General features: G+C 44.7%; 3 protein-coding genes across 4 annotated transcripts; all 3 read left to right on the forward strand.

Annotated features, from left to right (window-relative positions):
* The first annotated feature begins 332 nt into the window (after positions 1-332).
* LOC101768655 (kinesin-like protein KIN-7K, chloroplastic) lies at positions 333-12,957 on the forward strand. The gene is made up of 25 exons (XM_004982565.3): positions 333-884; positions 988-1,085; positions 3,808-3,897; positions 4,226-4,278; positions 4,592-4,657; positions 5,382-5,435; positions 5,893-5,952; positions 6,758-6,836; positions 7,573-7,640; positions 7,823-7,879; positions 7,982-8,086; positions 8,256-8,360; positions 8,501-8,608; positions 8,694-8,825; positions 8,959-9,132; positions 9,238-9,402; positions 9,607-9,747; positions 10,030-10,149; positions 10,234-10,284; positions 10,377-10,424; positions 10,527-10,667; positions 11,017-11,694; positions 12,182-12,311; positions 12,399-12,499; positions 12,601-12,957. The coding sequence occupies exons 1-24, from the start codon at positions 535-537 to the stop codon at positions 12,479-12,481; spliced, it is 3,156 nt and encodes a 1,051-aa protein (XP_004982622.1). The 5' UTR covers positions 333-534; the 3' UTR covers positions 12,482-12,499; positions 12,601-12,957.
* Positions 12,958-13,573: 616 nt separating this feature from the next.
* On the forward strand, positions 13,574-17,451 carry LOC101769060 (SH3 domain-containing protein 2). Of its 2 annotated transcripts, none has more exons than XM_004982566.4 (10): positions 13,574-13,834; positions 14,027-14,143; positions 14,250-14,319; positions 14,413-14,564; positions 15,254-15,355; positions 16,130-16,330; positions 16,426-16,488; positions 16,597-16,749; positions 16,827-16,913; positions 17,106-17,451. In XM_004982566.4, exons 1-10 carry the CDS (start codon positions 13,775-13,777, stop codon positions 17,220-17,222), a joined length of 1,122 nt encoding a protein of 373 aa, XP_004982623.1. In that variant the 5' UTR covers positions 13,574-13,774; the 3' UTR covers positions 17,223-17,451. The 2 variants fall into 2 exon arrangements, with proteins under 2 accessions (XP_004982623.1, XP_004982624.1); XM_004982567.4 differs by having other exon boundaries at positions 13,578-13,834; positions 16,839-16,913.
* A 1,285-nt stretch (positions 17,452-18,736) lies between these two features.
* LOC101769730 lies at positions 18,737-22,896 on the forward strand. Its single transcript, XM_004982568.3, has 2 exons — positions 18,737-19,256; positions 22,368-22,896. Exons 1-2 carry the CDS (start codon positions 18,801-18,803, stop codon positions 22,698-22,700), a joined length of 789 nt encoding a protein of 262 aa, XP_004982625.1. The 5' UTR covers positions 18,737-18,800; the 3' UTR covers positions 22,701-22,896.
* The last annotated feature ends 331 nt before the right edge of the window (positions 22,897-23,227 follow it).

The raw sequence follows: 23,227 nt of genomic DNA on the forward strand, positions 1-23,227 counted from the left end.
CCCCCCCCCGCCCCGCCTCTCTGGCCTGTGGACCCCCGCGCTTCACTTTTCCCAGCGAAAATTTAAAATCTTCCGCAGGAAACAAGACACGCCGCGGTTATTCCCGCCCACCACGCGCACTTCCCCACCCGTCCCCTCCAGTTCAAATTACAGAGCCCCACTGGCCATGCCAGTCGCGCGGGCCCCACGGAGGAGTGGGGCCCAGACGTCAGAGTCACCGATCCCCGCCACGTGGACGCTGCGGTCCCCACCTCCCCGCGGCGCCCCTGCCGCCTACGGCAGTAGAAAGGGGCAGAGGCTATAGCACAGTGTCGCCTCCCACCTCCTGCCGTCTCGCTTTAAAATCCCGCGACGCCGTGGCCGCTCACCTCTTTTGGAGCAGGCCATGTGAAGCCTCTGACCTCCCGATACCTTCCCCTCCGCTCGCCCCCCTCCCTTCCCGTGCTGCAGGCAGCAGGCTGCGGCAGCAGGACACCGCGCCAGCGTCGCCTCACGTGGGGGGCGCGAAGCTTCCGCGAGATCCGCGCGCGCGCGATGTCGTCGCGGCCGTCGTCGTCGTCGTCGCGGCGGAGCAGCTCGCCGTTCTCCGCGGGGCACCGCCGCCCGCCCACCGCGTCCTCCTCCTCGAGCTCGTACTTCAGCTCCGGCCGCCTCATTCCGCGCTCGTCCCCGTCCTCCGTCAGCTCCAGCTTCTACGGCGGCGGGGGCGGGGGCAGCTCGAGGTCCACCACCCCCGGCCGCCGCCGCTCGTCCGTGGCACCGGCGCCGGAGCCGGCGCCCGCGCTCGCGCCAGTGCCGTTCCCCAGCGCGGACGAGCTCGTCATCGAGGACACCTCCCGATCCGGCGACAGCATCTCTGTCACCATCCGCTTCCGGCCGCTCAGGTGGGGATCTCGGAGGGGGTCACGCGGATCTGTTCGTCTGGGGCTGTGAGTAGGGTTGGGAAGCGCTCGAAGTGGTTTTGAGCTGGATTTGGTGTGGTTGCAGCGAGCGGGAGTTCCAGCGCGGCGATGAGATCTCGTGGTACCCGGATGGGGATCGGCTTGTGCGGTGCGAGTACAACCCGGCGACGGCTTATGCTTACGGTGAGTAGCCATCCTTCAGTTCCATCTTCGTCCAATTGTGCAATGCAGGTGGTGGGATTGGGGATATGTGCAATTTTAGGCATTGGAATTATACTCTCGAGCCTTTTTCTAATTTGGGGCTTCGGAAATAAATTATGGATTCGGACACTTAATGAACTTCTAAAATTAGTTCTTAGTAGTATGTTGTTACTATTGTAGACATACACATGTGCATATGAGCTTAGATGTGGCTTCATGATGAAACCAAAATCTAGGACATGGTCTACAGTTTTGGAAGGCATCTGTAGCTATGGAAGCATATGTTGTTAATATCTAGTCACTATTATGAGGGTTGCGCTGTTTTATGCCTTTTCAAGCTGATCGTAAAGTATTGCTTACTGCTGGTTGTTGAATCTTGATTGGTTAGCTTACAGTGTCCTATGAGTTTTTGTTACTCGGATAGCTTGGGCTGATGAAACAAACTCATTCTGGCAGCATTAGTTCATCTGCACCTGCCCAATTTGTTTCGGATCCTTAGATGTTTGAAAGTTGTGTTCACAGACGCAATGCATGTTATCATCATGGTCTACTAGGACAATTCCTATTTTGTTGTGCAAAGGAACATCGTGTATATCGACATTTGAGTATTTGACCATATCTTTGTTGGATGTGCACTTAATTGAACTGGTGCTGAGTACAGTGATTCAGTGAATAGTCTAGACTCTGGAGTGTACTTCCTGGCACCGGCGGAGCTACGTGGGGGCCAAAGTGGGCCACGGCCCCCCATTGGTCAAAACAATTTTTCACGCTTCTACATGAAAGCTGGAGGCCCGCAACGTGATGGCCTAGTAAATTGGCTAACGATTAGGAAAACAGGTCCACCGTAAGGCATCGTGCAGTTCTTTTGCAATGCAGTCACCCTACGGCCGGCCGCCAGCGCGTGTGGCCATATGCGTCCCTGGCTTGGCGCTTCGCCGGCCTCCGCTGCTCCGTGCTGGCTTCACGCTCTTAGCCTGCCACACCTCCCAATCAAGTCCACATTTCCTAGTGTAGGCAGATTGTTATTAGCTTCTTTTGTAATTTTGTTCCTTGCTTCTAGATCTCATGAGCAAGATGCATCGTTAGCCATATTAGAAAGCAACTTCCAGCTCTTGCATACTTGAAGTTAGGTCCTGCAACTCAAACTGAAGAATGTAAGGCTTCTAGACTGAGCATCAGTGCCATTTTTTTTGAGCGAAAAGCATCAGTGCCATTTTCAATTCAATTAGTTTTTCCTTCTTGGTTTGAGTGTTCAGAGAGCGGCCACCGTGCATATTATTGTCTTCTTTGTGATTTTGATGTCTTCACAAATCAAAGAACAAGGTTTTGCGTAATGGAATAAAGTTCATATTAGGCAAATTGGCCCCCCTACGTTTCATTCCTAGCTCCGCCACTGCTTCCTGGACAACATCAGCATGAAATGAGTCATTGTGACAACCACAAAATAAGGAGTAGTGACTGTTGGTTTTGAAATTCATCTGGAAGACTGACATTCTTCACAATCACATATAGCTTAGGAAGCATAGGTTGGTCAGATCCTTCTTTTGCTTACTGCAGGGTGTTAGTATGAAGTATGAACCCATAACCCTGAGATGTGGCTGCACCAAAGTGGGTACTGTAGGTCTCTGTAGCTTCTCCAAAATCCGAGACACTGATTTGCAGCATCACTGCTGTTCAAACTTTCAAGTTACCATTGATTTGCAAGTATGGAAATATTTTTTTTGAGGAACTCTACAGAAATATTTGCGCTCTACAATAGTCTTTAGGTACATTCACCTGCTGGGCTGTAGAAGCATTCAGCATAGTCAGACGCTGCTACAGATGTACCATATTGCAAAAAAAAAATGTGATCTGCTGGCAAGCCACATTTAGGTCCTGTTTGTTTGAGCTTCCTGGCAGCTTCTCAGCGTGAAAAGTCAGAAGCTCAAACAAACAGCGATCTTCTCATGTAGCTTCCGAAAAGCTGGAAGCCTAGACAAGTTGAGTTTATATGGAAAGCGGGAAAGCTCAGTTTTATGAGCTTTTCGTAGCTTTTTGAGCTCAGAAAGTTAAATGCATCTTCTAAAAGCTAGTGTTGGCTCTTCAGAAGCAAAAAGCTAACAACAGCTTTTTAGAAAAGCTCAAAAGCTGCAGCTCAAACAAGCAGGCCCTTAAACTTGGTAGAATAGACAAGACTTGATATGGTTTCCACTGTATCTTTGATTCTCCCATAACACAAACAAGGTGAGACAGATGGGTAGGGCCAGGAGGTGCAATAGTCCCAAACGGAAAGTTGATGCACGAGCAAAATAAAAGGAGAAACAACTTGGTAGAATAGACAAGACTTGATATGGTTTCCACTGGATCTTTGATTCTCCCATAACACGAACAAGGAGAGACAGATAGGTAGGGCCAGGAGGTGCAATAGTCCCAAACGGAAAGTTGATGCATGAGCAAAATAAAAGGAGAAACAACCTGGTAGAAACATTTTTATAATAAGTTCAATTTCTACTTCCTGTAACTGTTACTAAACATTTGCACTGATGTTTTTGGCTCATTATAATTTTTGTTCCTAATCGCAGTCAATCAATCTGACCTAATCCAGCACACAGCTTTGTTGTGCAGATTAAGACATCACACAGTTTATGTTCTATTCGTCTGCTATATCAACATTATGTTAACTTAATAATCAATGGTTATTTCTCCCTTCGCTTAATTTTTTCAGATAGAGTTTTTGGGCCTTCGACAACCACCGAAGCTGTCTATGATGTTGCAGCTCGCCCTGTTGTGAAAGGTGCTATGGAGGGCATAAATGGTATGCCAATTTTGGCTTATTTAGATCATCTTAAGCATTTTTTATGGTCTGCATTTTGCCTTATTAAGATAACCTGCACACACTTTATGGTGATTTTTTGTTCACTACTGTTGTATCACATAATGAGTGAATTCTACGTCCACATGTAATTTTACTCTCTTGGTTATGAGCTAATGGGGCGCAGTTTTTTTCCTAACTATTCAATTCCTATCTTTAATTGCAGCACCATTTATTTGTTACAGAATTACTGTTTTACCTTGTTTAATGAGTTGCTAACTTGTCAATTCACTTGCATCATTTCTAAACACAACTTTGTACCGATTTGTAGGGACCGTTTTTGCTTATGGTGTCACAAGTAGTGGGAAGACCCACACAATGCATGTAAGTTCCCATATCCAAAATCTGTTGGAAGAATTACCAAGCTAATTTCCTAGGAAAGCTATAACTATATGGGCATACAGTTAGTTTATCCATGTGGCCCCTGCTGAGGTCCAGATTTGTAGATCCTCCGTCTAGCACATGCACATTACTTCCAATGCAGTTCTACTTGGAAGATATTTTCTTCAACTGCTAAGCGATAGTAACTGTAACACATGAATATGACTTTTACATGTTAAACGTACGCTCCTGCATGGTTTTTTAGGGCAGCATGAATGTTTGTACTTATCTGTTTGTCTTTTCTGATTTTTTGCAGGGTGACCAGAATTGTCCTGGAATAATTCCACTTGCCATTAAGGATGTCTTCAGCATGATCCAAGATGTATGGCAGTAAATACTTGAGTTACAAAAAGTCAAGCAATCCTGCTTTTATGATTCCTTTTCTAACTCTTCTAAGTCATAATGTCCTTATTTCAAATGAATATATTTCTTAAATGTTTAAATGGATGAGCACTTTACCATGACCTCTTCCTAAATAAGAATACCTCCTAAATCTGCACTGATGTCTTCTTGGCACTTCTTATGATCCTGTGTATATATCAATACTATCGAATGTCATTGTTTAGCAATTAGAACACTGTATATTACCCAAGCAAGCTATGTTTATACAACTTAGCAGTTTGTGGTTTTTTAACCCAAGAAGCTAGAGCTTTAAGTCTTGATCTGTTTAGTTGTGTGGTGGTCCTTTCTTGAAAGTTAGCTACATAGGAACATTCTTAAATCTGGAGGGCTTTACTACTTTTCTTTATACAAAAGAGAATCTCCGGTTAGTTTTTATTCTACAAGAGGGAGAACTTCTAATCATTTGGTTAAGGGCTTTGAGAGCCAGAGTGTGAAGATTGACGTCTCCAAGAAAGTTGTGATTACAAAGTTCCATATGAATGGGCTCGCATATACACAAATTTTGGACTGCCATTTTCTTGTAAATCTTACTGTGTCCTGAACTGTACCGCGTGCTTGATGCTGCTCAATTCTCTCCTGTATTTCATCACCTACTCTGGCTATCACTTAACTGCAACCCTCGTTTTCCCTATCTTGATCAACAGAGTCCTGGAAGGGAATTTTTGCTCCGTGTGTCGTATCTTGAAATCTATAATGAGGTATACTACCTGGGCAAGTTTGACTGTTTTTATCGTTTTCAGAAATTTCTTCGATGCATGCATTTGGTCTTACGTTATTTGATTACTCAACAATCCTTTATGTAACTCACCCTATGCTTTTATCTTGACTGTCTTGGCCCTTCACAAAAGGGTTCTTGTTTGATAATTCTACCTGGAATGCACTTCACTTTATCTAGTATAACCTTTTTTGTTTGCTGGCTGCAAATCTTTTAGTTATGCAGAATCTATACTTGTTGTTAAGTAGTTACTCCCATGCAGTACAAATATTTGCCATCGTGTTTTTCTTTATGGACATATTAGACTACCGAGTCTAATTTTCCTTTCTTGGAGGTCTAAGCAAAATTTGATGTCACTTTCTATGGCAAGGTTATCTATATTGTTATTCACTCTCAGCTTGTACTATATGGATAGATTTAATCTGTATATCTCATTGCAGGTGATAAATGATTTACTTGATCCTACTGGCCAAAATTTGCGTGTGCGGGAGGATGCACAGGTTTAAATCTCTAGAACCTTTTGGCGTATTCTCATGATATACTGATACAGAGAATTGACAAGTAGTTTCAACTGAATGATTTTATTGCAAGATATGAAAAACAATCTGATTTTTGTTCTTACTTCTTACTTAGGTAGAATTATCTTAGTGTTTACTCAGGATTGCTATCTGGACGCAGTTTGTTGCCTTCAATTGGTGGAAATTTTGAAGTCAACATGTACATTGTTTTTGTTGCGTGCCATCTTGTTCTGGGAGTGATTAACATGATATGATCCTATTTATCTTAGGGGCTGTTTGGATACGAGGTGCTAAACTTTAACAGTGTCACATCGGATGTTTGGATGCTAATTAGGAGGACTAAACATGAGCTAATTATAAAACTAATTGCAGAACCTTGTGCTAATTCGCGAGACGAATCTATTAAGCCTAATTAATCCATCATTAGCAAATGGTTACTGTAGCACCACATTGTCAAATCATGGACTAATTAGGCTTAATAGATTCGTCTCGCGAATTATACTCCATCTGTGCAATTAGTTTTGTAATTAGCTTATGTTTAGTACTCCTAATTAGCATCCAAACATCCGATGTGACAGGTGTTAAACTTTAACAGGTGTTTCCCAAACACCCCCTTAATCATAGCATACAGGATTATTTTCATATCCCACCTTCCTAATTTGTTTTTTATTCATTTACAGTGTTACCTTTGGTATATCAAAATGTAGCTTATAGTTTCATCCATTGCAATTAATATTTCATTTATGAGCTTCTCTAATTGCTTCCTTTCTTTTTCTTCTCTCTCTAGGGAACCTATGTAGAAGGAATAAAAGAAGAAGTAGTTTTATCTCCAGGACATGCTCTTTCTTTTATTGCAGCTGGTGAAGGTGATTATGTTTTCTTTCCCAGTTATTAGTATGTTACTAGCACCATGATTTCTGGGGGCATGTTTTACTGTCATTTTTACCAAAGATACTTTTTCTTGTTATGGCTGTTTGAGGTGACAGTACATCTTGGGGTACTATGTCATACGATAGTCTGTTACTTCCCGATTCATTTTTTATGGCTTCTTCCTAAATTTCAATTAGCCTGTCCACTAATTGGTTTGGGCAGGCAACAGAATTGTGTTGATTCATTGAGATCTGTGCTTTTAGTTATCCACCTTATGTTTCTCTAAATTACAGCATATGCTTTGCTTCTCTTGTAAGTTCTTGGTCCTTGCCTTACAATCATATTCTTTGTTTGGACTCCATTTTACCAATCCAAGTTCTAGCTACTCATGCACATTAAAAAATTATTTAGCAACCATAACTACTACTCTTATACTCTATTCTGAACCACAACGTGAACCTTTCCGGGGAAACAGAAATATTGTCATTTATATTCTGCTTTCTAAGATTCTCAAGAACCCATGTATGATATTGACCACTCACGAGTTATTCTTGTCCATATTTTTTGTTCACCTGGTTATGTATAGTTGTTTTTTTATCACCCAGGGCTTCAACGGTGTTAACTAATGAAAATCTGTTTTCACTTTTCTGAAATATGGAATAATTTCAGTTGTGTAATGAAGTGGCATGAGTTCATTTTTTACATCTAAACTAATACTATGTAACATGACAGAACATCGGCATGTTGGCTCTAACAACTTCAACTTATTTAGTAGCCGAAGTCATACTATTTTCACATTGGTGAGTTCATAATTTCCTTCAGCATTTAATGACCAATGCAGTTCTGCAAATGTTTCCCTTTGGTTATTTCCTATGCCGTAAATACTCCTGAGTTGCTGGATTCACCTGTACCATCGCTAATCACATTCGTGATATGCTGTACTCCTTTATTTGACCCATAGCATATCTGTGCTCTTCTTCAGATGATTGAAAGCAGTGCCCGTGGTGATGAGTATGATGGGGTCATGTATTCGCAGCTCGTACGTTATTCTGCTCGACTGCTCCTAAGAACTATTTTCTTTTTACACTTTTCAGTTGCCCACGAGTTTCTAATATCATATTTTGTGGTTGTCATTTTCTAGAATTTGATTGATCTAGCTGGTTCTGAGAGCTCTAAGACAGAGACTACAGGGTTAAGAAGAAGGGAAGGTGCATATATTAACAAGAGTCTTTTAACTCTTGGAACCGTAAGTTCTCATTGCCAATCATATGTGACAACTCAGGATTGCTGGTATACTATCAGCAACTTTGACTTCAACTCAGCTTCTTAAGAATTTGACCATTGTATAACTATACCTTCTGTCAAAATATTTTCGGTCTTAAGTTCTGTTGACTTGAACATTTTTCTATTCAAAGGTCATTGGCAAGCTCAGCGAAGGGAGGGCTACACATATACCCTATCGTGATTCTAAGTTGACCCGTTTGCTACAGTCATCATTAAGTGGCCATGGTCATGTCTCAGTAAGTACTTACCTTTTCTGTATCTCCGGGAGCCATTCCTTTTGGAACTCACTCCATTGTTCTGGAGGAGGCATTGAAGAAGTAAACCATTGAACCTCCTTCTGAAGTGGTCAGCTGATATGCTTACTTTCTTCATGCAGCTAATTTGTACAATTACCCCAGCATCAAGCAACATGGAAGAAACACATAATACATTGAAATTTGCAAGCAGAGCAAAACGTGTCGAAATTTACGCTTCTCGCAACCGGGTAAATATTTAGGCATACAAAACTGATTTCCAATGCCACCATTCTAGAAAATAAATTAACTGACATAATGATTTTGACTGCCCAGATAATTGATGAGAAGTCTTTGATCAAGAAGTATCAGAGAGAAATATCCTCTCTAAAGCAAGAACTGGATCAGCTAAGGAGAGGAATGATTGGTGGTGCTAGCCAGGAAGAAATTATGAGTTTACGTCAGCAGGTATGTTCTGTTTGCTTGATAGAACTGTGCTGTTACGTTGTTCTGTGCTCCTTGAAAACTGATTCTGTAGAATAATCTTTGTGTTGGTAAGTTGATAAATGGTTGAAAGTACTTTTCTTTCTTTCCCTTTTAGCTGGAGGAGGGCCAGGTAAAGATGCAGTATCGTCTGGAGGAGGAAGAGGAAGCGAAAGCAGCTCTAATGAGCAGGATACAACGCTTGACCAAATTAATACTCGTTTCCACAAAAAACAATATTCCTGCCTTGACAGATAGTCATCAGCGGCACAATTCTTCTAGTGAGCAAGATGTAAGTATTAATTGCTAAACTACTGTACATTTGCATGTAATCTTTCTTTATGCTTCTGTTTGCTGTACCTTTTATCTGAAAATATAAATTATCTGTATATTTCAGAAGTTAAGCACTTCACAAGATAGTTCGATGCCTGTCCAAAATGAAGGCACCACAAAAGACCCCCTAACATCTGCTTTGCCGGACTCATTGGATGAGATCAATCAATTAAGATCTGCCAGTGGGGAGCATTCTTCAATTACTGGTTCCGCACCAGATTCAGTGCAGGTAAATTACCTGCCAATTTTTTTCAATTAAAAATTCCTAATTTGTAAGGTTTTGAAGGGCATTGGAACTCTTCATTCTTGCTAATAAGCAATTATTAGCTCTACACAAGAATCCCTTTGACAGGCCACCTTGACTCAACTCCTGAGAAACAATTTCTAAGTGAACTTTTATTTTCAACTCTGATTTCTTAACTTGGCATTTCAGGCAGGTTTCACGGCATCAGATCAAATGGATCTACTTATTGAGCAAATTAAGATGCTTGCTGGGGAGGTTGCATTTGGTACCAGTTCGCTGAAAAGATCAATCGAACAATCGATAGATGACCCTGAAGGGACAAAGGACCAAGTATTCCCCTCTTTATCATTTTTTTCGTTTTTACCTTTTCATCAGTATCAAAGCAGTGATTAGTGGTGCACTATGTGTTACTTCTGGAAAGAAATTAATAGTTGAACAAATAGCGAAGCCCGTTAACCTTTGAAGCAGCAAGCAGACATAAAGCATGAGAATTAGCCTTTTCTGTTCACATGCATGGCAGGAAAAATAACATTCCGTGTAGCTGGGTTCTGGAATCTATTTTGATACACATTGTATAGTTGCTTAAAATATTCACATACATCTTTATAACAGATCGAGAATTTAGAACGTGAAATCCAGCAAAAAAGAAGGCACATGCGAGCCCTGGAACAACAAATCATGGAAAGCGGCGAAGCATCAGTTGCTAATGCTTCCATGGTGGATATGCAGCAGGTGATATGTCCAGCATATGGATTTCCCTCTTGTTTCTGCAATTTCCCCCCTTCAATAGTAACATGTTTGTTTTTGTGAAAACAGACTATTTCAAAACTGACAGCTCAATGCAGTGAGAAAGCTTTTGAGTTAGAGGTGATCTTTTGAACTTCTACTGTGATTTCCATAAAACTCAATTACCCTGGAATGGCTTTTTGACAATTGTTTTGTGTGTTTTTTTGGGACAGTTAAAATCAGCTGATAATCGTGTCCTTCAAGAGCAGCTACATCAGAAGGTTCTCTCTCTCTCTCTCTCTCTCTCTCTCTCTCTCTCTCTATTTTCACTTTAAAATCTTCAAGTTGGCAAAAGTTTTATCCAAACGTTTTGCTAATTGCAGAATGTGGAAATCAATGAGTTACAAGAAAAAGTTCTTCGCCTTGAGCAACAGCTCTCAATAAAAGCTGATATACCCCCTGAGCAGGAGACTAATTACACACAGCAGGAGACTATTGATTTGAAATCTAAACTTCAGTCCAAGGTTCTTTTACTGATCCTTGCGTTGTCTGTGTTCTTTCAACTGAATTTCTTTCCATGCATTTTAGTGACAGTCTTTTGCAATTTCTTTCATTTTGTATTTTTGTACTCTTGCACAGTATACCTACCTGTATAATTTATTGTGGTATAGTCTTCAATATAGAATAGCCATGATTAGGTTTACTGATCTATAGACCCTTGGTCTTCTTTCACCAACTTTCTTGCTACACCCTTACTGTAATTCTAGTATATAGAAATATTATGTGTGTTCCTTACATGACTGTATGCAAATACTGTTCATTCTTGGTTTATCTTAATTCATGTTAACCAACTTTGCTGATGTACTTTAACAGGAAGCTGAGATTGAAAAGCTGAAATATGAGCACCTGAAAATTACTGAGGAGCATCATGACTTGATCAGTCAAAACCATAAATTAAGTGAGGAAGCTGCATATGCAAAGGAATTGGCATCTTCAGCTGCTGTTGAACTTAAGAATTTAGCTGAAGAAGTTACAAAGTTATCCGTACTAAATGCAAAGCAGGCAAAGGAGTTATTAGTTGCTCAAGAGATGGCACATTCAAGGGTTCATGCTAGAAAGGGTCGTACAACTAGTAGGGGCAGGGATGAGGTTGGGACATGGAGCCTAGATTTAGAGGACATGAAGATGGAGCTACAGGCTAGAAGACAGAGGGAGGCTGCTCTGGAAGCTGCTTTGGCAGAGAAGGAGCTTCTCGAAGAGGAGTACAAGAAAAAGTTTGACGAGGCAAAGAAAAAGGAACTATCTTTGGAAAATGATCTAGCAGGCATGTGGGTCCTCGTTGCTAAGTTGAAGAGAGGGGCTTTAGGCATATCCGATTTGAATGTTGATGATCGATCAGTCAACCTAGCTGATATAACTAATGGCACAAAGGAAAACAAAGTTGACAAGAATTTTGCTCTAGTTGAGAAACAAATTTCAGATGATACTGTGAAGTTGACCACAGAAGAACATAGAAGTCCGGAGTTTGAACCGCTTCTTGTTCGTCTGAAGGTATATACATTTTTTTGTTTATACATATTTCATTAGTTTTTGAAGTAGTGTACACTATCAACTTCCTATAACTTTAATCTGTTATGCAAAGCTGGATTTGGAAATCTGAAAAGTAGATTGAGGGTGCTGCAGTGGTGCCATCGTAATTAATATTAACAAAACTTTGTGCACAGAAGGGAATACGTGAAGCTATCTTATCGCAGCATTGTAAAACCTGCGTGGAATCTAGGTTTAGCTTGATGTAGACAACTTTTATGTTTAAATCAGTAGACACATGTCCACAAACAAGCTTAGTGGTGGCAACACAGCTCTTGCTGTCAGATACATGGACTAGTGGTTATATCTGAACCACTATTTGAATTTGCTCCATCATTGATATTGGTGGTTCAATTAGTCAACTCAGTAAATCAGGTGACAGTTGCTGCTGGATTGCCGATAGTGAGTGATACGTGCCACTTGCAAACCTAATAAATTCTTCTATATGCAGGCTAAAATTCAGGAGATGAAGGAAAAGGACTTAGACCCCTTAAGTGACAAAGATGGGAACTCACACGTCTGCAAAGTATGCTTCGAATCTGCAACAGCTGCAGTATTGCTTCCTTGCCGGCACTTTTGCTGTAAGCAACTGCCTCCTAGGCTGGTGAATTGCTTTCATGCGTTGAAGTTGACTTTTCATTCTAACCGCACGGGTTTCTCCTTTTCAGTGTGCAAGCCCTGCTCGCTTGCCTGTTCAGAGTGCCCTCTGTGCCGCACTAGAATCGCCGACAGGATAATCACCTTCACATGAATCTCTTGCTAGCTTCAGGTGCCAAACACTTCACTACCTTTTTTTTAGAAAAGAAACACTTTCACTACCTGCACGTTGACCTCTGTATTTTCCTAACGAGATGTGCGTCTCTCTGGCAGGTGGTTCTGAAGCTCGCATTCTCTTGTAAAATCCTCAGGGTATATGTTTCTCTTTTTTTCCTTGTAGCAAAGAAGGTGCCTTTTATGTTCCTTCTGTGTTGTATCGCCATTCTTTCGATTACCCTATAGGCTCATCTTTCGTTCTTTGTTGTACCGAGGAGTTACAAATGATGACTTCTCGCTGTGCAAATATGTATAGATATGCGACTCGACATTGTAACACATTTTGATTTTTTGTTTTCCCCCCCTGAAGAAAAGCAGTCAGCAACCTGATGTCAACAAGATGTCTGCTTGCCTTTTTGATTGGGCTGGACAATTCGGCCTGTAATATATGCTGATCCTTCGGACGTGCCAAAATTTGCGATGTTGGGTTGCGAAGTTTCGTAATTGTGATGTTGGTGGGCCAATATTTTGGCTCATCCAGACAGAAATGGTAGACCACATGACTTGCTGTGTCCAGCCCACTAAGGTGGCAAGTCCCTGAAATAGGTTGACTACCATCACTGCTGTGCTGTCCAGTCCAGTTCGTTGGTTGCACCGGATCAGCTCAGCAGTGGTGAGCTGAAAACATCGTAATTTCTAGGATACAAAATCGCCGCATGTGCTGACCACTCCATTTAGGTGAGTCGATTTCTAAAACCGAAACACCCCATTAATTCCCGACAATATTTTCTTAGGCTTGACAAAGAACAAGATAGCAATGCAGTCTTTGTTATTGTAGTTTATGAATGGTGAGAACCTCCATGATTCTTGCAATTCGAATTCAAATTGACCTAGGAACGAACGATCATACGACGAGCAAGGTGTGCACTAGTACGGTGTACCGTGTGCAGTTGCAGAAACAGCCGGAGTCGAGCACTGGCAGTACCGATGGCACATTCACGCGAGGCACAGGTGAACGGGCAGCATCTGACACAGTACCACCTCCCGTCACCAGAGCCGACTCCTTCCGGACACCCCGTCATCTCAGCCGTCCGAGCGTCGCCACCCCCCGAACCCAACAAAAAGGAGAAAGAGAAAGGGGAAGGGAAGAACGCCGGAGCGGGAGCCTGACGCCACCTCCTCCCTCCTCCCGGATTCAGATCTCTCCTCGGCTCGCCTCCATTCCCATCCCCACCCCCGTCTCCGTCTCGATCGGCCGCGGCGTCGGAGAGGTTGGCGGCGGCTGCGCCCAATGGAGGCCATCCGGAAGCAGGCCTCCAAGCTCCGGGAGCAGGTCGCCCGGCAGCAGCAGGTGAGCACGCCGCACCCGTCCCCCTTCTCAAGATCCCCGCCATCCGTTCCTCCGCGCCCCGGCCGCGGGCTCGCACCGCCCGCCCGACCACGAGATCCGGTTGCCGTCGCTAGGTTGTTTGTTGATGACTGATGACCGATGACGCCCCTACGCGCTCGCGGCCGCGCGCGCCGGGTCGGTCGTGTTTCGCAGGCGGTGATGAAGCAGTTCGGGGGCGGGTACGGCGCGGACGGCGCCTTCGCGGACGAGGCCGACGCGCAGCAGCACTCCAAGCTCGAGAAGCTCTACATCTCCACGCGCGCCGCCAAGGTAAGAATGGTGGATCGATCATTCCCTCGTCACGGTCCTCGCTTGGTTTCATAGCTCCGTCTAGGCTCTGCTTACACAATGTGTTTGCGTTTTCGTTTGCTTCCAGCACTTCCAAAGGGATATTGTTCGCGGCGTCGAGGGCTACATTGTCACGGGTTCGAAGCAGGTCGAAATCGGTAAGCAGCTGTGCTGAATTCCCCGTCACCCTTTTGGTGAACCTGGAATTTGAATTTTGGAACTGGGAATGTGACGTGCTTTGTGCTGTGTAGGGAACAAGTTATGTGAGGACGGCAAGAAGTATGGCACCGAGAACACTTGTACCAGTGGGAGCACGCTGTCGAAGGCGGCATTAAGTTTCGCTAAGGCACGATCCATGATGGAAAAGGAAAGGGGTAACCTGCTGAAAGCCCTGGGCACGCAGGTATTGACCATCGCTTGCCTATATACCTGTAACGTATGAGCGGAATGCATGTGATTATGGATGATGAGCTACTGATGCGTTGTGCGTTACGCTTGGAATATTTCTAAATTTATTGAAGTAGACCTGGCAAATGGCACAAGTATTTGATTCATGTCAATTTTTGTTCGATTAGTTGTCAGTTATCGCAGAATAGAACACTAGCATTTCTGTTGGCTTATCTCTTATTTCTGTCTGTGTTGTACTGTTAGCATAGAAATATATGTTAGGGTAATTCATGCTAGTTAAATAGCCATTATGCATCTTCCATGAACTTGCAATAGTTTAATACTAAATGTATTGAAACTGCTGGCTTAATAACCTTTTCCTAATTTCTTATTCTTATGTTTAGTGAAAGTCCAGCAAACTAGAAGATAGGATCGTAGGAAAAAGTGGAAATTTGTTGTGCATGGGTCTGGGTGAGTTGATCTGCGCTTGTGAAGTGGCACTTTTTTTATTTGTATTTTCTATTGCTTTCCTTTTTCAAACATCTCATCTGGTATCTGTCTAAATTGTCAATTCCTTCTTTCAAGCTATTAAGTATTAACTTCCTTGTATTGACATGAATGCCATAACGCCTTACATACTCTGTACATTTATCCTGCAATCAAACCTCGACGAAGTTTTGTGTAAGTAACGTGAACTACCATCAGGTTGCAGAACCACTGAGGGCTATGGTTATGGGAGCTCCTTTGGAGGATGCTCGGCACCTTGCTCAAAGATATGACAGAATGCGTCAAGAAGCTGAAGCACAGGTAACTTCATTATGCATTCCGTAATAGGTTTATATTTGCCTTTAGTCTTTGTATCTCGCCATTAACAAGAAAACGCATGCCTGCATCTATTTTCACCCTTGCTTCTGGTAGCAAGGAATCTTTACACTAATTCTCACCAATTGAAAGATACATGGTAAAATGACATAGCAAAAGCTATATTAGTCCATCTCAGATTACTAATAATGCATTGTAAAACTTTTCGGATCAAGGCATGTAATTTTTTGGATTTTAACAATCGTGGTTTTTTATTTAAGGAATGTACTTTGGGCAATTCAAGCTCAGGTCATACCATGTAAGCCATTAATAGAACTTATTTTTATGCATCTAGGCACATAGTTAACACACTTTCTGTTGCTTCTGCACTTACGCTAGAATTCAAATAAGAGCATTCCCTTTTCAGTTGAGCTGTAAGGCTATGTTGCATTTAGACCAAAGAAAATAGTTGAGAACTTGAGGAGTGACTGTATTAATTATCTGTGCAGCAAGTAGGTATATTAATAATTTCTGAGTCAATATTATGTTTACATTTTGTTTTCCATGTACTGTGACAACTGAACAAGACAAACTCTCTTATAAAAAAATTGCATTGTTCAGAATCTTCTTTTTTTCCCGTTTATTCTACTTTTCATCATTGTTTAGTCAGTCATCAGTCGACCTTCCCTTTTTTTGCGCACAACACTTTTTAAATATTGCACGGTAATTTTAAATCACTCAGCACGCTATACTGTTCAAAATACTCTTTGGTTTCTGCAGGCTATTGAAGTTTCGAAGCGCCAAATGAAATTAAGAGAGGCATCTGGAAATGGCGATATGATTTCAAGGCTAGAGGCTGCTGAAACAAAGCTGCAGGAGTTGAAGTCAAATATGGGGGTTTTGGGCAAAGAAGCTGTTGCAGCAATGACTGCTGTTGAAGCTCAACAGCAAAGGCTGACATTGCAGCGACTTATTGCATTGGTACATTCTTTGTATAGTTGGATGTTTGGGTGGTCACCTGACTATTTTCTCGTAAGTCTTGAGCTTTACTCATAACATTTATTGGTTTACTGAAGGTTGAATCTGAAAGAAATTACCACCAAAGGGTCCTACAAATTCTTGATCAGCTTGAAAGAGAGGTACTGATAGTTTCACATCCTTACCAAAGCTTGTATTAAAGAACTTTATGTCTTTGGTGAAAATCCAGTTGGTTCTGATATCCTGATCAAGAAGTCTTATTTTTCTAGATGGTATCTGAGCGCCAAAGAATTGAAGGAGCACCTCCTCCGGTGGTTGAAAGTTCCATGCCACCGCCACCTGCATATGAAGAAGTCAATGGTATATTCATGAGGAACACTGTTGCAGAATTGGTCGAGACTGTGGAGTACTTCTTGGCTGAGGTAACTTGCTTCATCACATTGCACAAGTTTTTTAGCTGCTAGCCGTTTCATGATAATCTTGCAGCTGAGAGTCAAAGTTTCTTTGGCAGGCCATCCAGTCATATCGGGCTGAGAGCGACACTGAGCTCAACCTTGCAGCTGGTGACTACATAGTGGTCCGAAAGGTAGTGCTTTCTCATAGAGTAACAGTACTTGCTCCTTATCTTAGCCCAGGTGCACGGGCACCGACTAGTCAGCAGCTTAAATGATTGGCCTGCAACCAGCTTCATACTGATTGCTTTGCTCATTTCATCACTGTCTTGGTCGCATTATTCGCATTCGGTCACTGAACTTCTGTCGAAAACTTTCCTAATCAGGTTTCAAACAATGGATGGGCCGAAGGTGAATGTAGGGGTAAAGCTGGCTGGTTCCCTTACGACTACATCGAGAAACGGGAACGTGTGCTTGCAAGTAAAGTTGGCCAAGTTTTCTGAGACGCTCACCGAGCCATACATATCCCCGGGGTTGTACACTGTGTATTATGTTCGTTATCGTCAGAGAAGATCTGTAATTTTGTTGAAACCTGCCTGTTGGATGGCTTGTTCCTGCTTGGCTGGCCGTCCGCATTGTTCAAATCCGTATGGCAGGAACTGAACACTAATGTTTATCTTCATTCTTCAACTATCCCGTCAATATACACCCATAACTTTTCTTTTGTTTCAAGCATGCACAAAATCAGAAATCAAGCACCAATTAATCTCTATCGATTCACAAATCTGTTTAAATTGTATCTCTGGCACAGAAGTCAGTATTTGAGGGCTCATTTGGTTCTTGTCCAATAGGCACACTTCGTTACGTGCAGTATGTTCGATTTGTCATGCACTTTTGTTTTTTGATCGGCCACGGCCCATGATCCTGAAATGGCCAAAATTTATCCAGACAAATGTAGGGCCCCTTTGGCACGGCTCATCGAGCGGCTTCTAGGGTGGCTTTTGATGAAGTCGTGCCAAACGGGAGAAGGCAAAACGGCTCACCCGCGAAAGCCAGTAGAAGCCCCGCAAAATGCGGTCTCTACGTTTCTCCACCCACTGGAAAGCAAAAAAAGTGGCTTATTCCGGCTCCTCCTCGTCACTTTCCATCCTCGTCCCCGGTGGCGGCGGAGGGCGGAGGAGTGCCGGGGTGGAGGCGGGGGGCGGAGGAGGACCGGGGCGGCGGACGGAGCCGGGCCAGCAGGGCGGCGCTATGGCGGCGGAAGGGCGGAGGAGTGCCGGGGCGGCGCCGTGGCGGCGGAGGGGCGGAGGAGGACCGGGGCGGCGGACGGAGCCGGGCCGGCAGGGCGGCGCTGTGGTGGCGCAGGGGCGGAGGAGTGCCGGGGCGGCACCGTGGCAGCGCAGGGGCGGAGGAGGACTGGGGCGGCGCCTTGGCGGCGGACGGAGCCGGGGCCAGCGGGGTGGCGCTGGAGCGGCGGCGAAGGAGGGCCAGGCGGTCGGGTGCGGATAAGGTCGGGAGGGAGGAACGGATGGATAAGGAGAGAGGAAGGGAAAAGAAAAGAAGGGGAGAAGGAAAGAGAAAGAAAAAAGGAAAGAAAAAAAATGAGGAGAAAAAAGAAAAAGAGAAGAGAAAAATATAAGGGTATTTTGGACATTTCATACCTTATTTCCAATCTAAAAAGCTAGGAGAAGCCGTTTTGCCAAACGTTTTCCTTTAAAATAAGCCAGAGCTAGAAAAAGCTGCTTTTCCAGATAAGCTAGAGCCAAAGTTATTTTTTCACGAGCCAAAGCCGTGCCAAACGGCCCGTACTAGGATGACAATGAATGAAAAATTTCGAATTCTCGGCAGCAATTCAAATGCAACATCTCCGGTGTGAATCGTCATTCCTGTGTTTTTTGCATTTTTCAGGCAGCCTTGTGGTGAATTGTGGGAAGCGATTCAGATCCTATTGGTCACTGACATGTGGGGACACGTACCTTAATTTCTTATCCCCCTCTGTTTCTGCGGTTTCAGGCTTGCAGCTTTGCTATCCCCTGCTTATCCCTCCGCGAACGCGCCGTTTCGGCATCCCGTCGAGCACCATGGCGGCTGCAGCGGCGGCGGCTGTGACCCTCCTCCGCCTTCCTCTCGCCCGTCTCTCCTACCACCTCCGCTCTGCCCCTTCCCCTCGCCTCCCGCCCCCACGCCTCCGCATCTCCACCTCCCACCGCTTCCTCTCCTCCCTGGGCCACGGCTCCGCCTCCGCGGCCGTGTCCGAGGCGGTAGCCGCGCCGGAACCTGAGGGGGACTCGGTCGATGCAGTGGAAGAGAGTCACGAGGAGGAGTCTACGGCCGAAGAGGAGGCGGAGGCGCCCCGGTCGTTCGTGCTCCCGCGGCTGCCGCGGCCGAAGCTGAGCGTGAAGGAGCGCAAGGAGCTGGCCTCGTACGCGCACGGCCTCGGGAAGAAGCTCAAGTCGCAGCAGGTCGGCAAGGGCGGCGTCACACCCAACCTCGTCTCCGCTTTCAGCGACAACCTCGAGTCGAACGAGCTCCTCAAGGTATATACCCCATTTGCTCCCTCCCTTATTGTCAAAATCAAATCCATGGTGCATTTACTTTTGCCTGCAAGGAAATTGGGTGCTGGTTCAGTACATCCTAAGAAACCACTTCCTGGAATACGCCTTGAATAAAACTAGGAATGGACGCAATTATAAGGTTTCTTCATTAGTTCACAGATGAATCACAAATTCAGAACAAAGGTTCTCAGTCCAGTTCAAAACATGGTTCTCATATGGATACTGTGGAGTTGCCACTGTGCTGCCGCTTCCAGCTAGTGCTGGCAAGTTGAACTTGACTGGGAGTTAGCTGAAGGAGGAAGGTTTCTCAAACTTAGCCTTGTTTGGGCTTTCCAGCAGCTTTCCACCCTAAGAAGTCGAAAGCTCAAACAAACGGCCAGCTTCTGGGCTGAGCTTTCTGAAAGCCAAAAGCCCACAGAAGTTATGATTACATGGAAAGCCCAGAAGCAGTGAAATGTGAGCTTTCCGCAACTTTCTACGTCAAGGTCGTGAAAATTAACCACCTGCCATCGTTTATGTTGCGAACCGGTCATTTTTCTTTCCTCAGCTCCATCTCCATTTTTCTTTCTACGTCAAGGTCGTTTAGTTGTGACTGGTTGAATTTTATCCACTTAGTTGGTGGCAGTGTGGCACCTGTGCCACCCTTCTTTTTTGTCCTTGTATTTGGGTAATGTAGACGCACAAATGTTATAAGCTAGATTGGCAAAGAAAAATGGTGAAACTTTTAGGGAAAATTGGTTCTGTAGCATCGAAGATTGCGACTTCTGCAAAATACCACTGAAAGGTACAGACGTTAACTGAAAATAGCACTCCGTCATATTTTTTCACCGAAAACTTATTTTTGGACTTTTTCAGCACATAACGCGAACGTGAAATGATCTTTCTACCCTTAGCTTGAGGACCAAAAGAAAATCTAGTCCCAGGTCCTATCTAGTATCCACCCACACACGTGACTCGTCGCCCTTCCCTCGCACAGCCCGTCGCGGCGTCGCCCTCCCCTTCTCTCCCACCGGTGGCGCCGCCCCTCCCAGCTCCTACGCCGCCGCCCATCCGTCACCGCACGGCTGTTCCCCGGTGGGCGCCCTCGAGGCAGACTCGCGGCTGGGCGCCGCCCGCCCGCCGCCCGCCTTCCCTCTCTTCCATCCGCCGCCCATTTGCTATCGTCTGCTGCCCGCTGGCCCTCTCCTCTGTCCGCCGCCCATTTACCGCCCGCCTGCTGCTCGCCATCCCTCTCATCTAGCCAATGGCGCCCGCCCCGACACTCGTCCTCACCCTCCTGCCCGCCTTGACGCCCCGGCGCTCGTCGACGCCGCCACGGGCGAGCCGGTCTCCCGCGCGGACCTCCGCCGCCTCCCCTCGCCGCGGGACTCCTCCACCGCCACGGCCTCCGCGCGGGCAACGTCGGCACGGCAGCAGCGGCCACGCCTCCGCTGCCGCGTCGTGGTTCCTCGCCCAGTGGACGGCCATCGCGGAGTCGGTCCGGGCGCCACCGCTGGCCTTGCGCCTGGAGCCGAGCACGCGGTGCGTGGCGTCGGCGTCCTTGGTGCTATCAGTGCCGAAGGCCGGTGGACGCAGCCCCAGAGCTCCTTGGTGGCGAGCACGCTCCTAGCTGTCCTGTTGCCGCCAGCGTCCCATGTCGGGCTACGGAGGGAGGAAGCGGCCCCAGACGAAGATGAGGAGCTGGTAAGAAGCAGCAGCTTAATGAAGGAGAGCGTGGAGAAGATGATGATGACGATGGACACAGCCCTCCGCCGTCGCCATGGACGCAGCCCTCCGCCGGCGCCCGCCCGGCGTCCTCCTGGGACCCGCGGCTCGGCATGCCGGCACCCGCCTGGCACCCTCCGCGGTGCCTGTTCTCCTTTGTCCACAGGTTTGGGGGCATTTTTATCTAAGTTAACAGAGCTGACGCTGAAATTTAAAAGATTGGTATTTTCAGTTGAGGTCTTCAATGGTATTTTACGGGACCGATGTCTTTCAGTGGTATTTTACGGAAGTCGCGATCTTTCGATGCTACAGAACCAATTTTCCCAAACTTTTATCCACATTAGCTGCAACAAGCATCAACTCCAATACTGTAGTTCTCAGGACCAATCACATTCCATTTTATTAGCCTCTTCTCTTTCCTGGCTCCAGCTCCTTCTCAACAGTTAACTTGAGCAAGAAGGTGGATTAGAGGCTACTCTTGTAAATAGACCTGTGAGATTGACATTGCAGTAAGCATCTACCTGCCTTTTTCTACTATCGATATTCTATAATCCCTCTCTTTGGTAGACCTTTCCATTTTTCCATAGAACACCAGCAACACTAGCTCGATTAAGTTCCTGGCTTAATGGGGATGGGAAGCAACTTAACCAATTGGAATAGGTGGAGTTAGACCTGATAATACGAGTTGATGCCCATGGAGCACCCTATGTTCACTCAGGTATGATGCTAGAACCTAGAAGATTCTATCACCCAATTATAACTGTCTCCACTGATTATTATTCATCAAAAGTAGATTTAGAAGTTAGTTTTGCTAACCCCACATTATTAAATAGGACGGCCAACTGCCCAAAGTTTGAATATTGGCTTACTTGAGTCTAAGTGGATAGAATGGGTGACATGTTCAAACCGTGTGGTGGACTATGGATTGCTACGATAAGGTTGGTCTGGGCAGAGTTTTGATAATCAACAGAGGCTCCAATGGGATTTGGAGATCTTACTGTGGACACCAAAGTTTCTTGCTCGTACTTCCTGCTAACAGAAGAATTTTATTTCAAAACTATCTTTCAAGAAGCATTACCCTTCATGAAAGAAATCTAATATAAAATATTAAGTTTTCCATGAAACTGAAATCAGCATGACGTGAAGTCAGGAAACCCTGTATTCTGGTTGCCCAAGTTGGGAAGACATAATGCTGTAATTGGGTAGTTTTTTGCTTTTGATGCCTGACACTTGTGATAATTTATGCATGACACTTGCTTTGTTCCAATTCATGTGCAAGAATACAATAAGATTCAGTGTATATTAGGATCTTGCTTTTGTTTGCCATTTCCTTCAGCATTCCTCTCACGGCATTAGGTTCTTCTCACCAATATCCTTATGTTATAACAGCTAAAGATTCACGGGAACTGCCCTGGGGAGCTACCCGATGTGATACTACAACTTGAGGAGTCAACAGGATCCATTGCTATTGACCAAATCGGCCGCTCAGTTATCCTGTATAGACCTAGCACTAGCAAGATGAAAAAGAGGCAAGAGGCAGCTGAAAATGCTAGGAGATTTGCAAGATCTAAAGAAGAAATCGCTAGGCGATTTGTAAAATCTGAAGAATCGTTTGAAGAACGCCCTAGAAACAGTGCAGGCAGAAGATTCGTGTCCACATTTGGGTCTCAGCAGAAGAGAAGACCAATGGCATCCAAGGGTTCATCATACGGCCGAGGGTAGAAGCAGAATAAAATGGTATATGGCTTGTTTTTCGTGTTGTCTGGACTCTGGAGAGATCATGTAAATTTTAATAGACAAACTAATTGGTATATGGATGCTAGTGCTAATTCTAGTTTCTGCCAGTAAAGCTACGGTTCCAGCTCCCAGGTCTCATCAACCACACAATGAAATAGGCAAAGATATTTTCTGTCCGATACTTCTCTCTCGTACAAATCAAAGTTGGGAATGCTATTAAGATCTACGTGCAATTTGGTGGCCCAGGCTAAATCATGAGATGACCTAATTGATCTATATATCTGATCTACAACAAAATCGGTGTGCCATCATCTTTCTCTTCCTTCCATTGCCCTGGAATTTTTCTCCATGTTTGTCCGTATCCCTCTTTATATGGCCCTTCAAAGCACAGCAGCTCATACGTTTGCTTGCTTTTGCGACCATGTTTTGTAGCTGTGTCTGTTTATGTTTGTTTCACTTAGGCCATACCCAGATCCATAGCTAACCTGCCCACTTTGTTACCCTCCCCGTAG

This window comes from Setaria italica, chromosome IX (assembly GCF_000263155.2).
Source record: "Setaria italica strain Yugu1 chromosome IX, Setaria_italica_v2.0, whole genome shotgun sequence".
Classification (NCBI taxonomy): domain Eukaryota; kingdom Viridiplantae; phylum Streptophyta; class Magnoliopsida; order Poales; family Poaceae; genus Setaria; species Setaria italica.

Excerpts from the sequence above, each read along its gene's own strand:
- LOC101768655 (XM_004982565.3), top strand. The coding sequence starts at position 535 with ATGTCGTCGCGGCCGTCGTCGTCGTCGTCGCGGCGGAGCAGCTCGCCG. Across the intron at positions 1,086-3,807 it reads GGCGACGGCTTATGCTTACG|ATAGAGTTTTTGGGCCTTCG; the intron begins GTGAGTAGCCAT and ends TAATTTTTTCAG. Across the intron at positions 8,087-8,255 it reads GTCTTTTAACTCTTGGAACC|GTCATTGGCAAGCTCAGCGA; the intron begins GTAAGTTCTCAT and ends TTCTATTCAAAG.
- LOC101769060 (XM_004982566.4), top strand. The coding sequence starts at position 13,775 with ATGGAGGCCATCCGGAAGCAGGCCTCCAAGCTCCGGGAGCAGGTCGCC. Across the intron at positions 13,835-14,026 it reads AGGTCGCCCGGCAGCAGCAG|GCGGTGATGAAGCAGTTCGG; the intron begins GTGAGCACGCCG and ends CGTGTTTCGCAG. Across the intron at positions 15,356-16,129 it reads GTCAAGAAGCTGAAGCACAG|GCTATTGAAGTTTCGAAGCG; the intron begins GTAACTTCATTA and ends TGGTTTCTGCAG.
- LOC101769730 (XM_004982568.3), top strand. The coding sequence starts at position 18,801 with ATGGCGGCTGCAGCGGCGGCGGCTGTGACCCTCCTCCGCCTTCCTCTC. Across the intron at positions 19,257-22,367 it reads AGTCGAACGAGCTCCTCAAG|CTAAAGATTCACGGGAACTG; the intron begins GTATATACCCCA and ends ATGTTATAACAG.